At 46.8% G+C, this 13,416-nt stretch overlaps 1 protein-coding gene and 1 long non-coding RNA gene across 4 annotated transcripts in view; one reads left to right on the forward strand and one right to left on the reverse strand.

Moving 5' to 3' along the window:
• The window catches only part of LOC310705038 (maestro heat-like repeat-containing protein family member 7), a 50,145-nt gene extending 43,757 nt beyond the window's left edge, over positions 1-6,388 (reverse strand). For 2 of the 3 annotated variants that reach the window (XM_083499325.1, XM_083499324.1), the window contains exons 1-3: positions 6,260-6,388; positions 3,803-4,050; positions 364-488 (exon numbers count right to left, since the gene is read on the reverse strand). In XM_083499325.1, the coding sequence (XP_083355451.1) occupies positions 364-488; positions 3,803-4,049 (372 nt within the window). In that variant the 5' untranslated portion in view covers position 4,050; positions 6,260-6,388. Of the gene's footprint in view, positions 1-363; positions 489-3,802; positions 4,051-6,259 lie in introns of those variants that run through there. The other variant, XM_083499326.1, reaches the window with a different exon arrangement.
• Positions 6,389-6,435: 47 nt separating this feature from the next.
• On the forward strand, positions 6,436-12,108 carry LOC310705438. Its single transcript, XR_014525282.1, has 2 exons — positions 6,436-6,531; positions 11,514-12,108. It is a non-coding gene; the product is annotated as an uncharacterized lncRNA (long non-coding RNA).
• The last annotated feature ends 1,308 nt before the right edge of the window (positions 12,109-13,416 follow it).

Below are 13,416 nucleotides of genomic sequence, written 5' to 3' on the forward strand. Positions count from 1 at the left end.
TTGATACGTCACCTTTTCCCCAGTCCAGGACTCAAAGCAGCTTACACAAATTAAAAGGACAGAGGTAAAATACACACAGCTAAGAACATATAAAAGATAATGGTTAAAAAGTAAAAAGGGAACCCGAGGGTCATCCAGCCCAGCCCCCTGCAATGCTGGAATCTCAGCTAAAGCATCCATGACAGACGGCCATCCAAACTTTGCTTGAAAACAATCCAAGGAAGGAGAGCCCATCATGTCCTGAGAGAGTCCGTTCTACTCCCTCCAGCCTTCTGCCTCCCCTGAACACCTTGGAGCCTGGGCGGGCTAGTATGGGACAGTACGGTCCCTCAGATAGCCTGTTCCTAAGTCGTGCCCCCATACCTCTTTTTTACTGTTGAAGTAATCTATGGTGCTCCTCCAGGAGTTCAGCAGGAGCTCAGGCTCCTGAGCAGAACCAGGGTTCTCGCTTTCTTCCCAGATGGTTGCCATAGCAGAGAGATCAGGGACTAAAAGCGCCGGGGAAGAAGAGAGAAAGGAGAAATCAATTACAGTGGTACCTCGGGTTACAGATACTCCAGGTTGCATTTTTTCGGGTTGCGGACCGCCGAAAGCCAGAAGTACAGTGGTACCTCGGGTTACATGCGCTTCAGGTTACAGACTCCGCTGACCCAGAAATAGTACCTCGGGTTAAGAACTTTGCTTCAGGATGAGAACAGAAATCGTGCTCAGGCAGTGCGGCAGCAGCAGGAAGCCCCATTAGGTAAAGTGGTGAGGCATCTGATCAAGGCCTGTATTTTATGATCAAGGCCTGTATTTTAAAATGAGCTTTAAAAATATATTTGCAAATGTTTGTATGTTTCATGCCAGGCATAAAGCAGCTGGCTAAGTACTTTGGCAGCTGTTTATCCTGCTGAACAGGGCCCCCCTGATTTATAGCAGGAGACGAGTTTCTCAAAGTTGTAAAAGGGAAATACAGGCTGGGAGCAAAGGTTACATTGACCCTACAAATTACAGAATACAATCAAGCTGCAAAAACACTAATTAAGAGTTGGTAAATAGTAAGATTTATTGTTTATTAGAAAATAATACCATGTGCCTCCCATTAGACTCGAATCATATTTTCCTAAGGTTAAAGGGCAAGAGCTAATGGGGAAAGCAGCTGGGGAAAGGGGGTGTAAACTAAAGAGGCTGCTTTTGAAGCTGTTTACTGAGTTCCTTTTCTTCTAAAAAGCTATCTATGTTAATGTATGAGATTTGTTGGCTTAAATGTAATTATGCAAAGGATTTAGAAAGTAAGAAATGTTAGATTCTTATGTTAGATCCTTATTTCATTGATGGTGTGTGAGAATGTGAACCCAAGATCTCTGTTACCATGAGCCATCTGTTTTAGCCGTCTGTTTTGGAGTGAAGGGGCAATAGGGCAACAGGGGCAAAAGGTGATCTGGTAATTAAGGTGCCTGGTCGAGGCAAATGTAAGATATATGGCTACTTGTCTGCCATTTATGGATAGAAGGAAATATAGCTCTTTGTCTCCCATAAAAGGTAATAGGAAATGGGTGTATCTTTTATGATTGGTTCTAGCAAACAGCCAATAGGAATTTCAACCAGGCTGATTGGACAGAGGCAGCCAAAGGAGGAGCAAGGGGGCTGGGTTGAGGGAATATAAGTGCTGGCCATCAGGGCTGGAGGGCAGGCAGAGCTTTGGTAACCATATACCACTGTGTCTCTCATTTATTTGTCTGACAAATAAATTATTATTTTAATTTCTCCATTGCTGCGTTGAATATTTCATTCCAGCTAAGCGTTAACCACAAGCAGGGTGCTACAGTGGTGCTTCAGGTTAAGAACAGTTTCAGGTTAAGAACGGGCCTCCGGAACGAATTAAGTTCTTAACCCGAGGTACCACTGTACCGGAACAGGTTACTTCTGGGTTTCGGCGATCGCGCATGCGCAGTAGCGCTAAATTGCGCTTTGCACAGAATTGTAACCCGCGCATGCGCAGATGCGCCACTGAGGGTTGCGGACGCTGAGGGTTGCGAACGTGCATCCCGCACTGATCACGTTCGCAACCCGAGCATCTACTGTACTCTCCTAATGGGGATTCAGGGTCCCTTGAGGAATAAGGATCTAACAGCTTTCTCCAGAGGTAGTTTGCCTGTAGCAGGGGTGGGCCAAATGCGGGGGCCAAATTCAGCCTGCTTGGCCCCTCTCCCTGGCCTGCAGGACTTTCTCCAGGCCACCCACCCCTTCTCTCTAGGTCACCTGCCCTGGATGGAGAATAGAGGGGAGTGAAATCAGCCTATGCTGCAAAGCTAAGCATCTTGTTCACTGCCCCGCCCACTTTTGCCTCTGGCCCCGCCCACCAATGGCAAGTGGCCCCTAGAAGGGAGGGCACCCCTCGGTCCGCAAAAGATCTCCCAGCCTTGGCCTGCAGGATCCATGAAGGCTTTCCTCAACTTCTGTGCGTCCATGTGATATAGAATTAAGAATTTGGGGTGCTGGTTGATGCCCGTCTACCAGAGAAGCGTGTGAGGAGGTCTGAGCAGTGCCGGGTTTACATATAAGCTAAACAAGTTATAGCTTAGGGGCCCACTCTCTTGGGGGCCTCCCAAAAAATTAAAAGGGAAAAAAACTGGATGTACATTTCCAAAATATAAGATAAAAAACAAATTACTTTGATAAAATACATATTTATCTTACAAGCCACACTTGAATTCCTATACCAGTAATTTGGGAACTCTCACTGAGGCAAGGAAGAAGGGCTACCCCTACGCTATCCATATAATCAGTTATCAGTAATCAATATATTCATTTATATGCTCACACATAATCAGGGCTTACAGTATTTTATAATCCATTTTGAATCAAAGGGAAGCTGTGCCTTAGCTATCTGCATACCGCTTGAAACAGCAAAATTAGGAGCCGACCTTTCCCCTACAAACATCCGTGTACCCTGGACAAGGGGAAGACGTGAATCAGAGATACTGGTACAAAATCCCCTCAGATACAGGCTAAATTAATCCACAGAACAGGAAGAGCAAAACCACAAAATCTCCAAAACTCCCTGTCCTGTCATAACTAGGGGAGAGGTTAGACTGAGCGTCACTGCAAGCAGCGGAAAGCAGAACTAGAACTCTGTACTTGACCAGTGCTTGACCAGGAGCTGGTAGCGTGGCAAGAAGCTCGCTAATTGGCTAATTTTCACTGGCGATATCGTGACTGCCTCATGGTTGTCTCCTGATCTATGATTTGCTGTGATCTGCTCAGGTATAAAGACCTCTGGATTTCTGTCAATCGGGGTCCCAGTTCCTTTTGGAAGAGATTCCAAACTGGGTCCTTATTGCCTGGCAATAAACTTCACCTTCTTATTCTCCATTGCTGCGTCTGCCTGATCCTTATGAACGACAAGCGAGTACCTGCTTACGTTCACGTGCTTCATCACCACTGTAACTAAGCCAGGTTTTACTGTCTGTGCAACTTTTCTGAATGGATGTGTGGAAAAGCACATGAACCTGACCTTTGAAGAGTTTGTAAGTAAACCCATTTTTAACTGACCAAACCTGTGGTCTTTTCCTATACTTGGGGCAGCAGGGACTGTTCAGTTACTCACAAAGGCATATTTTAAAGGCCTAACAGCCGATATTGCTACCTATTTCACTTTGCTGCATATTATAAATCTCTACTGGGATTCCCTCACCAAAGAGCACTAACTAGCCCCAAACCTGGAACTTGGCATCTAGGATTTATCCTTTAATATGTATTTATTTTTCCTCGCATCCACAATTCCAACGCAATCTGAGCCGCTGAGACCTTGCTTTACCTGAAGTCATGGTTTTTCGTCGCCTCGTCTTTTCTTTCTTTCCCTTCCGGTAGATTTTCTTGAGGCATCGAAGCAGCGGCCCGCTTTCATCCGTGATAGACTCGGTTGTGTCATCTTGCAAGTCTCCTTGGCTCAGATCTGTCCCGCTCTGGCTACCCAGAAAAATTTCAGAATCTTCCCACCCCAGGGGGGAAGACCCTCGGAAGATGTCATCTTCATAGTCTCCCAGGTAGCTGCCCAAATCCATTCTGTAACAGACAGGAAGAAGGGACACCTCAGGTTTTGTTTATAGAAACAAAAGGTAAGGTAAAGGTAAAGGAATAGAATAGAACAGAATAGAATTTATTATTTATACCCCGCCCATCTGGTTGGGTTTCCCCAGCCACTCTGGGCAGCTTCCAACAAAGTATTAAAATACAGTCGTCTGTTAAACATTAAAAGCTTCCCTAAAGAGGGCTGCCTTCAGATGCCTTCTAAAAGTCTGGTAGTTGTTCTTCTCTTTGACATCTAGTGGGAGGGCGTTCCACAGGGCGGGTGCCACTACCAAAAAGGCCCTCTGCCTGGTTCCCTGTAACCTCACTTCTCGCAGCGAGGGAACCACCAGAAGGCCCTCGGAGCTGGACCTCAGTGTCTGGGCAGAACGATGGAGGTGGAGACGCTCCTTCAGGTATACTGGACGGAGGCTGTTTAGGGCTTTAAAGGTCAGCACCAACACTTTGAATTGTGCTTGGGAACGTACTGGGAGCCAATGTAGGTCTTTCGGTGGCTGCTCCCAGTCACCAGTCTAGCTGCCACATTCTGGATTAGTTGTAGTTTCCTGGTCACCTTCAAAGGTAGCGCCAAATAGAGCGCATTGCAAACGAGAGATAACTAGAGAATGCACCACTTTGGCAAGACAGTCTGCGGGCAGGTAGGGTCTCAGCCTGCGTATGAGAGGGAGCTGGTAAACAGCTGCCCTGGACACAGAATTGACCTGCGCCTCCATGGACAGCTGTGAGTCCAAAATGACTCCCAGGCTGCGCACCTGGTCCTTCAGGGACACAGTTGCCCAATTCAGGACCAGAGAGTCCTCCACACCGGCCCGCCTCCTGTCCCCCAAAAACAGTACTTCTGTCTTGTCAGGATTCAACCTCAATCTGTTAGCTGCCATCCATCCTCCAACCGCCTCCAGGCACTCACACAGGACCTTCACCGCCATCACTGGTTCTGATTTGAAAGAGAGGCAGAGCTGGGACAGAGCAACGGGAGCTCACTCCGTCGCGGGGATTCGAACCACCGACCTTCCGATCAGCAAGCCCAAGAGGCTCAGTGGTTTAGACCGCAGCGCCACCAAGGCAGCTAGGCTGTCCTGTTAGAGCTTTTCATTTGGCGGCCCTCCTTATTAGGGTTGACAAAGTGCATAAATCAACCATGGAACTCACCCCCACTGGAAGCAGTGATGGCTTTAAAAGAGGACTGGAGAAATTCATGAAGGATGAGGCTACCAATGGCTGCTAGCCGCAATAGCTATGCTCTGCCTCTACAGCTGGAAGCAGCAATGATTCTGAATCCCTGCTGCTGGAAACCACAGGAAGGGAGATAATTGCTTTTGTGCTCAGATCCTGCTAGCAGGTTCCCCGACAGAGACCAATGAGAGGACAGGTTGATGGACTAAATGGGCCACTGGCCTGATCCAGACAGACTCTTCTGATGTTGTTATGCCATTCAGGGACCCCATTATTATAGCTTAAGCAAACATATATGGGCAGGAGCTTCTCAAATATATAAAAAATCACAGTCCTAGTTATGGATGCAAAGGTAAAGGAGAAAACTGGTTCCGTTTGCATTTTAATATGACCCTGCCCAATTTGCTCTTCCTGAAACTATACACCAACCGAAACCTGTGGAAATTCTCCGTTTTCCCAATCTATTCTTGTGATGCAGCTCTTCAAACAAAATTTGGGCACGGCGATGTATATATTAGGCGAGAGCGTGCCTAAAAACACATAAACTCATGAAAACGACATACAAAATGCATTGTATTTCTTACAAAAAGGTGCCCTTTTTTGGCAAAAAGCACATACAAAAATGTGTATATTGTGAGAAGTTTTTATGAAATTGAAAGGTTCCTGCATCTGTAATGTGGATGCTGCTGACAAGATGGTGGTGGTGCAAATCGAGAGGGTAAAATAATGATTCCATCATTATTTAGAATCATAGAATCATAGAGTTGGAATCATAGAATCATAGAGTTGCAATGGAACCCCATTCCAACCTCCTTGTAATGCAGGAATCTCAGCTAAAGCATCCATGACAGATGGCCCTCCAATCTCTGCCTGGAAACCTCCAGGGAAGGAGAGGGTCTTAATTTATCTGTGTTGTAGATGCACTGTGTGACTTCACCTTTCCTAACAAACTGAGATCATGCAAGCAGCTTATTCCTCCAGAAAAAAAGGACCACAGATCTGTAGCACTTACTGTCTGGCTGAGAGTAGATTTGATCTTCAGTTCACTCCAGGCAAGCAGCTCAAGAGGCAAAACTCAGCCTTACATCGCAACAAGGGCAACTAGTGCTGGGGAGGGGGGGGGAGATTCACTGGGTGGAGGGTTTACACTGCAGCTGGATGGGGTCACCCGGGAAACCACAGGGCAGAGTTGCTATGAAAACACACAGGTAATAAAGGGTGGACCAAGGTGACCCGGCGATGTGGTCCCTGGGCTCACGAAGCTTTTCTCAATGTTGAGTTCAGGTGAGTTTATAAAATTAGGGATGGATTGGAGAAAGGGGATAGAGAAAAGGTTTTCCTTCCTCTCTCATCATGCTACAACTCATGGTGGGAAGATTTCAGGGCAGATAAAAGAAAGTGCTACTGTACTTGTTAAACCACGGGTAGGCAAACTAAGGCCCGGGGGCCGGATGCGGCCCAATCGCCTTCTAAATCTGGCCCGCAGACCGTCTGGGAATCAGCGTGTTTTTACATGAGTAGAATGTGCCCTTTTATTTAAAATGCTTCTCTGGGTTATTTGTAAGGCCTGCCTGGTGTTTTTACATGAGCAGAATGTGTGCTTTTAGGGACCGAGCAACAGGAGCTCACCCTGTTGTGGGGATTCGAACCGCCGACCTTCTGGTTGACAAGTCCTAGGCTCTGTGGTTTAACCCAGAGCGCCACCCGCGTCCCACTGATGACAGAGCATGATGCAAATATGCAGCAAAAGAAAAAGTAAATCTGTTCTATTCAGGTTGAAAGTATGGACCCGGTAAGGTATACCGTGGCTGGAAGCAGCTTTTGGGGCCCAAACATGGGACCTAGGGAAGGAAACATGTCGTCAGGAGAAGGGTGATGCCTCTGTTGCATTGATGATGATAAAGTGGTGGGACAGAGAGCCAGCAAAACCTTTGCAAATTCTGCTAGGGCCGCATCTGACTTTGCATTCAATGAAACCGGGGCGAGATTTTTACCATTGTGATCAAGGAACAGCAGAGTCAACCTGAATGGGGGATGACATCACCGGCAGCCAATCAGAGGGACGCTGCAGAATTCCAAAGCATCGCCCCACCATCTCCATAGCAAGGCTTTTGCTACAGAACGGGCTTCCCCAACCCGGTGCCCGCTGGAGGTTAGGGACTATGACTCCCCGGCAGAGCTGCCAGCCTGGCGTTGATCTCGTGGGCATCCAACAAAGCGGAAGGCTGGAAGATTCAGAGCAGATAAAAAAGGACTCCTTCACATTGTTATACTGTGGAACTCAGGAGGCAAATCCAGTTCAAATTTTTTTTTTCAAACTTTTATTGGCATATATACAAGATTCCAGAAGGGATCAGCTCAATAAAAACACTCATCAGAAACCTGCATCTAACACTTAAGTTGTATATTAACATTCACGAATCCTCGTCGCATGTTGCTAAAACCTGGCTGCTATCTCCATCTTATCCCGGTATGCAGGTGAGACCCTCCCTGCCCTGCAGACTGTCTCGCCAGAGTGGTGCATGCTCTAGTTATCTCTCGCTTGGACTATTGCAATGCACTCTACGTGGGGCTACCTTTGAAGGTGACCCAGAAACTACAACTAATCCAGAATGCGGCAGCTAGACGGGTGACCGGGAGTGGCCGCCGAGACCATATAACACTGGTCTTGAAAGACCTATACTGGCTCCCAGTACATTTCTGAGCACAATTCAAAGTGTTGGTGCTGACCTTGAAAGCCCTAAACAGCCTTGGTCCAGTATACCTGAAGGAGTGTCTCCATCCCCATCATCCAGCCAGTACACTGAGGTCCAGCACCGAGGGCCTTCTGGCAGTTCCCTCATTGCGAGAAGTGAGGTTACAGGGAACCAGGAAGAGGGCCTTCTCGGTAGTGGCTCCCGCCCTGTGGAACGCCCTCCCACTAGATGTCAAAGAGAACAATAACTACCAGACTTTTAGACGACATCTGAAGGCAGCCCTGTTTAGGGAAGTTTTTAATGTTTAATAGGTTATTGTATTTTAGTGTTCTGTTGGAAGCCGCCCAGAGTGGCTGGGGAACCCCAGCCAGATGGGCGGGGTATAAATAATAAATTATTATTGTTATTGTTATGTTGGACTAGATGGGCCATTGGCTGGATCCAGCGGGCCTCTTCTTACATTCTTAACCTTTGGGTTGAATGGGACAAAAACGCTCAGCTGCTTTGACCCCAGGTCAGACGAGAAACTCAGCTCAGGACCAAGCCACTTCACTTTTGTTTTTTTAAAGCTTTTTATTGGTGTTTCATTTAATACAAACAAACAAAATACAGTAAAATTCAACCGTCATTTACCCACATTCTTTCCCCACACTCTGCTGAGAATTTACTTCCTTCCCTCCCTTCAACAGGTTTTCTTATGTCAGCTATTTTTCCACAGTTTCTTATTGTATGCAATCCTATCTACGTCATAAGATTTATTTCAGTCCTGCCAGAGTCTTCAAATTTCTACAATTATTATTTATGGACTTCATAAATTTACTCCAATCTTTTTGGAATTTTGTTTCCTCCTGATTTCTGGTTCTACAGGTCAGTTTTGCTAGTTCTGTATAATCAACCATCTTCGTCTGCCACTCCTCTATTGTTGGTAATTCTAGTACTTTCCATTTTTGGGCTAACAAAGTTCTGGCAGCAGTCGTAGCATACATAAATAACCTTTGATCTGCTTTTTCTATTTCCTCTCCCATCAAGCCTAGCGAGAAAGCTTCCGGCTTTTTCGGGAAAGTGTATTTAAATATCTTTTTTAATTCGTTATAAATCAGTTCCCAAAACTGTTTCATTTTCTCACACGTCCACCACATGTGGTAAAAATCTCCATCTTTATCTTTGCATTTCCAACATGTCTTACTACTCATCCTGTACATTCTCGCCGCTTCACTTCTTCGCATAGCTGTCAACTTACAGATTTGAAAATAAGGGACCAGCAGCCTCGGAAATAAGGGACCAGCAGCCAAAATAAGGGATTTTCAGAGCACAGGTATGTTCAACTTCTGAGCCCCTCCAAACCAAAGGCAGAAAGCCCAGCCAGCAGCCAAACAAAGCCTCAAGCGGTGGTTCCCACAGCGCAGCAACCCGGCAAAGGGGTTGCAGCAAGGAAAACCACCGTCACCTCTCCGCTGGGAAGCGCTGAGCAAAGGCGAGTCCCCAGGGAACGCGTCTGATTTGATCGGCACAAGGCATGCAAGCTCCACCCCCCAGTCATTCTTAGACTCTTTATTGGGTGAGCAACGCAGCCAAGCAACACATTGGAGCCTCCCTCCTCCCTGGCCGGCAGGGAGGGAGGGAGAGAAGCTGCTTCCTTTGAAACCCGGGAAATTAAGGGACATCATCAATAAGGGACAGCAGCGGGACATGGTGCTGGGATAAGGGGGTTTCCCGCCAAATAAGGGACGGTTGACAGCTATGCTTCTTTGTTGCTCCTCCTGCAGTGAGCCAGCATTGAAGATGCTTTCATTTTAAAAAAAACCCAAGTTTAAGGTTTGCCAGAGGTTGGGAGTGAACACCCACACACACACCAGCTTAACAGGGACAAAGCGAAACATCCAGCCCCCAGGGTATCAGTGCCTCGTAATCTGAGACGTCCAGATAAAGGAGGACAGTATTGGTGTTAAATAAGTAATGATCAGACGAAAGGTGTCCTGGAAAAAGGAGATTGATCTGTGTGCGCAGCTGGTCTTCTGGAGAGCCACCCAGGTCACCTTGCATGACCCTGAAAGGCTGATGCAATGTAAGAACCTAAGAATGCAAGAGTCTTGCTGGATCCATATGAGGTCCATATAGATCAGCATCCTGGTCTTATCTCAGGGACCAACCACATGCTCCAATGGGATGCCCATTTGAGATTCCCAGCAATTGGTATTCGGAAGCATATTGCCTCATACAGCGGAGGTCCAACACTGTAGTCCTACAACAGCCATGCAAGGTGGGCCAGGGCCCATGGTCTGGATAGAGACAGAGGCTTAAAGCCCCCAGCCCTTCGCACTAGGTTCTGTGATAAGAATTTTAAGGTCTTAAAGGTAAAGGGAACCCTGACCATTAGGTCCAGTCGCGGGTAACTCTGGTATTGAGGCGCTCATCTCACTTTACTGGCCGAGAGAGCTGGCGTACAGCTTCCGGGTCATGTGGCCAGCATGACTAAGCTGCTTCTGGCGAACCAGAGCAGCGCATGGAAACGCCGTTTACCTTCCCGCTGGAGCGATACCTATTTATCTACGTGCACTTTGACATGCTTTCAAACTGCTAGGTTGGCAGAGCTGGGACCGAGCAACGGGAGCTCACCCCGTCACGGGGATTCGAACCGCCGACCTGCTGATCGGCAAGTCCTAGGCTCTGTGGTTTAACCCACAGCGCCACCTGCGTCCCTTAGATATGTAATAAATGTTCATAAATGTACCAAGCAAACACATACATAAATATATAAACCACATGTCTGAAAACCCCACGGAAAAAAGTCCTGAACAAATTGACCTCAATTATTTCTCTGCAAAGTCAAAGTGGGAAACCTCCCCATTGTCTTTTTCCTTCACAAATCGTGTCTTAAGGGCACATTTAAGATATGAATACGGTGTGAGCCTGTGACCTGGCTCAGGAACTAAGTATTTATCATTACAAAAGACTGGCCAGGCTCCCCAGGCAATCCAATCAAGTGACCATTAAACAGGTAACCTGGCAGACAGGAGGTAAACAAACCACTCAGATTTCTGCTGTAGACCGCCCCTTCTGTGATGTATGTATGATGTATGGAGGGGTGGTCTTGAGCTCCAGGGCAGGGACTTTAAAATGTCTATATAAGGCCTTGTGCGCCATTGTTCTGGGTTCCTCCTCCCTCCTGTGTGTGGTGAGGACCCTGTTGCAACAGATCAATAAAGATCAGGCTTACTAGCTGCTTTGCTTCTCAATCTTCTCTGGTTTGCCTCCGTTATCTTCTCCTACCAATAGGGAACCTACGTAAGGACTCTATAAATGTATCATCCAATTTAGTCCCCAGTAAGCACACAGGTTTGCATTGTGCAATTAAGGGTTTACACAAAAGGAAGTCCTGCTAGTCCATTGGGGCTGCTTCTCAGGAAAGCAGGTTTAGGAGTTCAGTCACCATCTGCTCGTGAGACACACTTTTCTTTAGGGTTTCACTCGTTCCAGAACTAAAAACATTTAAGCAATTTTACGATAACGTGGCTCGTATTGATAAACAGCAAAACGATGGCATCTGATTAAATGTAATTTAATTTACAGATGAGAGCTGCACCCATCTGAAAATCAGTGAAACCTCTTTACAGATATGAAAAGAGCGAAAGGGATGAAGAGCAATTACGCCAAGTCCTGTGCAGGATAAAATTCCGTCATCTGTCACCCCTGATTTGTGACCATCATTTTTGTGTTTATACAAAAGGGGGGTTTATGAGGGTCCGGACCCACTGCTTGTGTTTCTGGGGGAGATGGGCATGCATTGCTTTGGGGGGGGGGTGCCCCTCCAGCACCCAGAGACACGCAAACAGCTCCATCGCCACAGCCTTCCTGCCCAGATGATCCAGATTTCTCTGCAGTGCCTGTGGTCACCATGGCAACAGAAGACTTGATAATGCATTCAGGGATGCCTTTGCTTCCTTCTCTAGCAGCAGGCTTTAAGGGGAAAGCCAGCCTCCAGACATACTGTGAAAATTCCTTTATTTGAGCTTTTGAGTCAGACTCCAGCCTCAGAACATATTTCAGATATCTAAGTTCCAAGCACATCTTCTGTATATTGGGGCAGCCGCTCCCCACCCTGCACATCAGCCTCCCCGTTTTTGTCTTTGAAGGACGTCTTATTAAAATGTTGATATTTGTTTTACACATGTAATTGGGGTTATTATTTTTTAATTGTGTTCTTTAAATTTCCCCTGAGACCCCGTCCTCCAAAATACATTATGAAAACCTATCTTCCATTACATACACCACAACTTTATACATCTGTAAAACACGTTCTTAATAAGGGATCCACAAATTGGTCTAAATTTTTGGAACTCGTCTTTGAGTTTTCTGTGGAGGGGCAGATGCGTTTACACGAAACCTGGATTTCTGAAGGTTACAGTTTGCTTGTGGGCAGTTCTCACCTGGTTGAACTAGACAGGGCATTGGCTAGCAATCCAGCAGCCTCTTATATTTTTAAATGCCTTCTCCTGGGTGAAACTATTGGTCTCTCAAAGCTGCTGTTGTTTACCCTAATTGAAGCCTACAGTTCAAGATGTCTGGCAAAGAACCAGGACTGATCCCTTTGCGGGCTTTGCCCTAGAAGAACTAGACAGCAGGATAAGTCTATCTATGGCTACTAATATTGCCAGGATGGCTAGATGCTTCTTCCATGGAATGAGGCAATAACGCTTCTGAATAACACTTGCTGGAAGCTGATGGAGAAGAGAGTGGTCTTGTGCTCTGCTTGCGGGTTTCCTTTTGAGGTATCTGGCCTGATCTAGCAGGGCTTTGCATTCATAAGATTCTCCCAATACCAGAGAGAAAAATCTCACAAGGGGGGACTTTGGGCCAGTCATTGCCTTTCAGCCTAACTGGTGGCGCTGTGGTTTAAACCACTGAGCCTCTTGGGCTTGCTGATCGGAAGGTCAGTGGTTCGAATCCCCACGATGGGATAAGCTCCCATTGTTCTGTCCCAGCTCCTGCCAACCTAGCAGTTCAAAAGCACGCCAGTGCAAGTAGATAAATAGGTACCACTCTGGCAGGAAGGTAAACGGCATTTCCGTGCACTCTGGTTTCTGTCACGGTGTCCCGTTGCACCAGAAGCAGTTTAGTCCTGCTGGCCACATGACCCGGAAAGCTATCTGCGGACAAACGCCGGCTCCCTCAGCCTGAAAGCAAGATACCCCAGAGGACAGGATCACACTTCAAAACGACCTTGACAGATTAGAGAACTGGGCCAAAACAAACAAGATGAACTTTAACAGGGAGAAATGTAAAGTATTGCACTTGGGCAAAAAAAATGAGAGGCACAAATGCAAGATGGGTGACGCCTGGCTTGAGAGCAGTACATATGAAAAGGATCTAGGAGTCTTGGTTGACCACAAACTTGACATGAGCCAACAGTGTGACGCGGCAGCTAAAAAAGCCAATGCAATTCTGGGCTGCATCAATAGGAGTATAGCATCTA

Source organism: Podarcis liolepis (genome assembly GCF_965112155.1).
Source record: "Podarcis liolepis genome assembly, chromosome: 4".
Taxonomy (NCBI): Eukaryota; Metazoa; Chordata; class Lepidosauria; order Squamata; family Lacertidae; genus Podarcis; species Podarcis liolepis.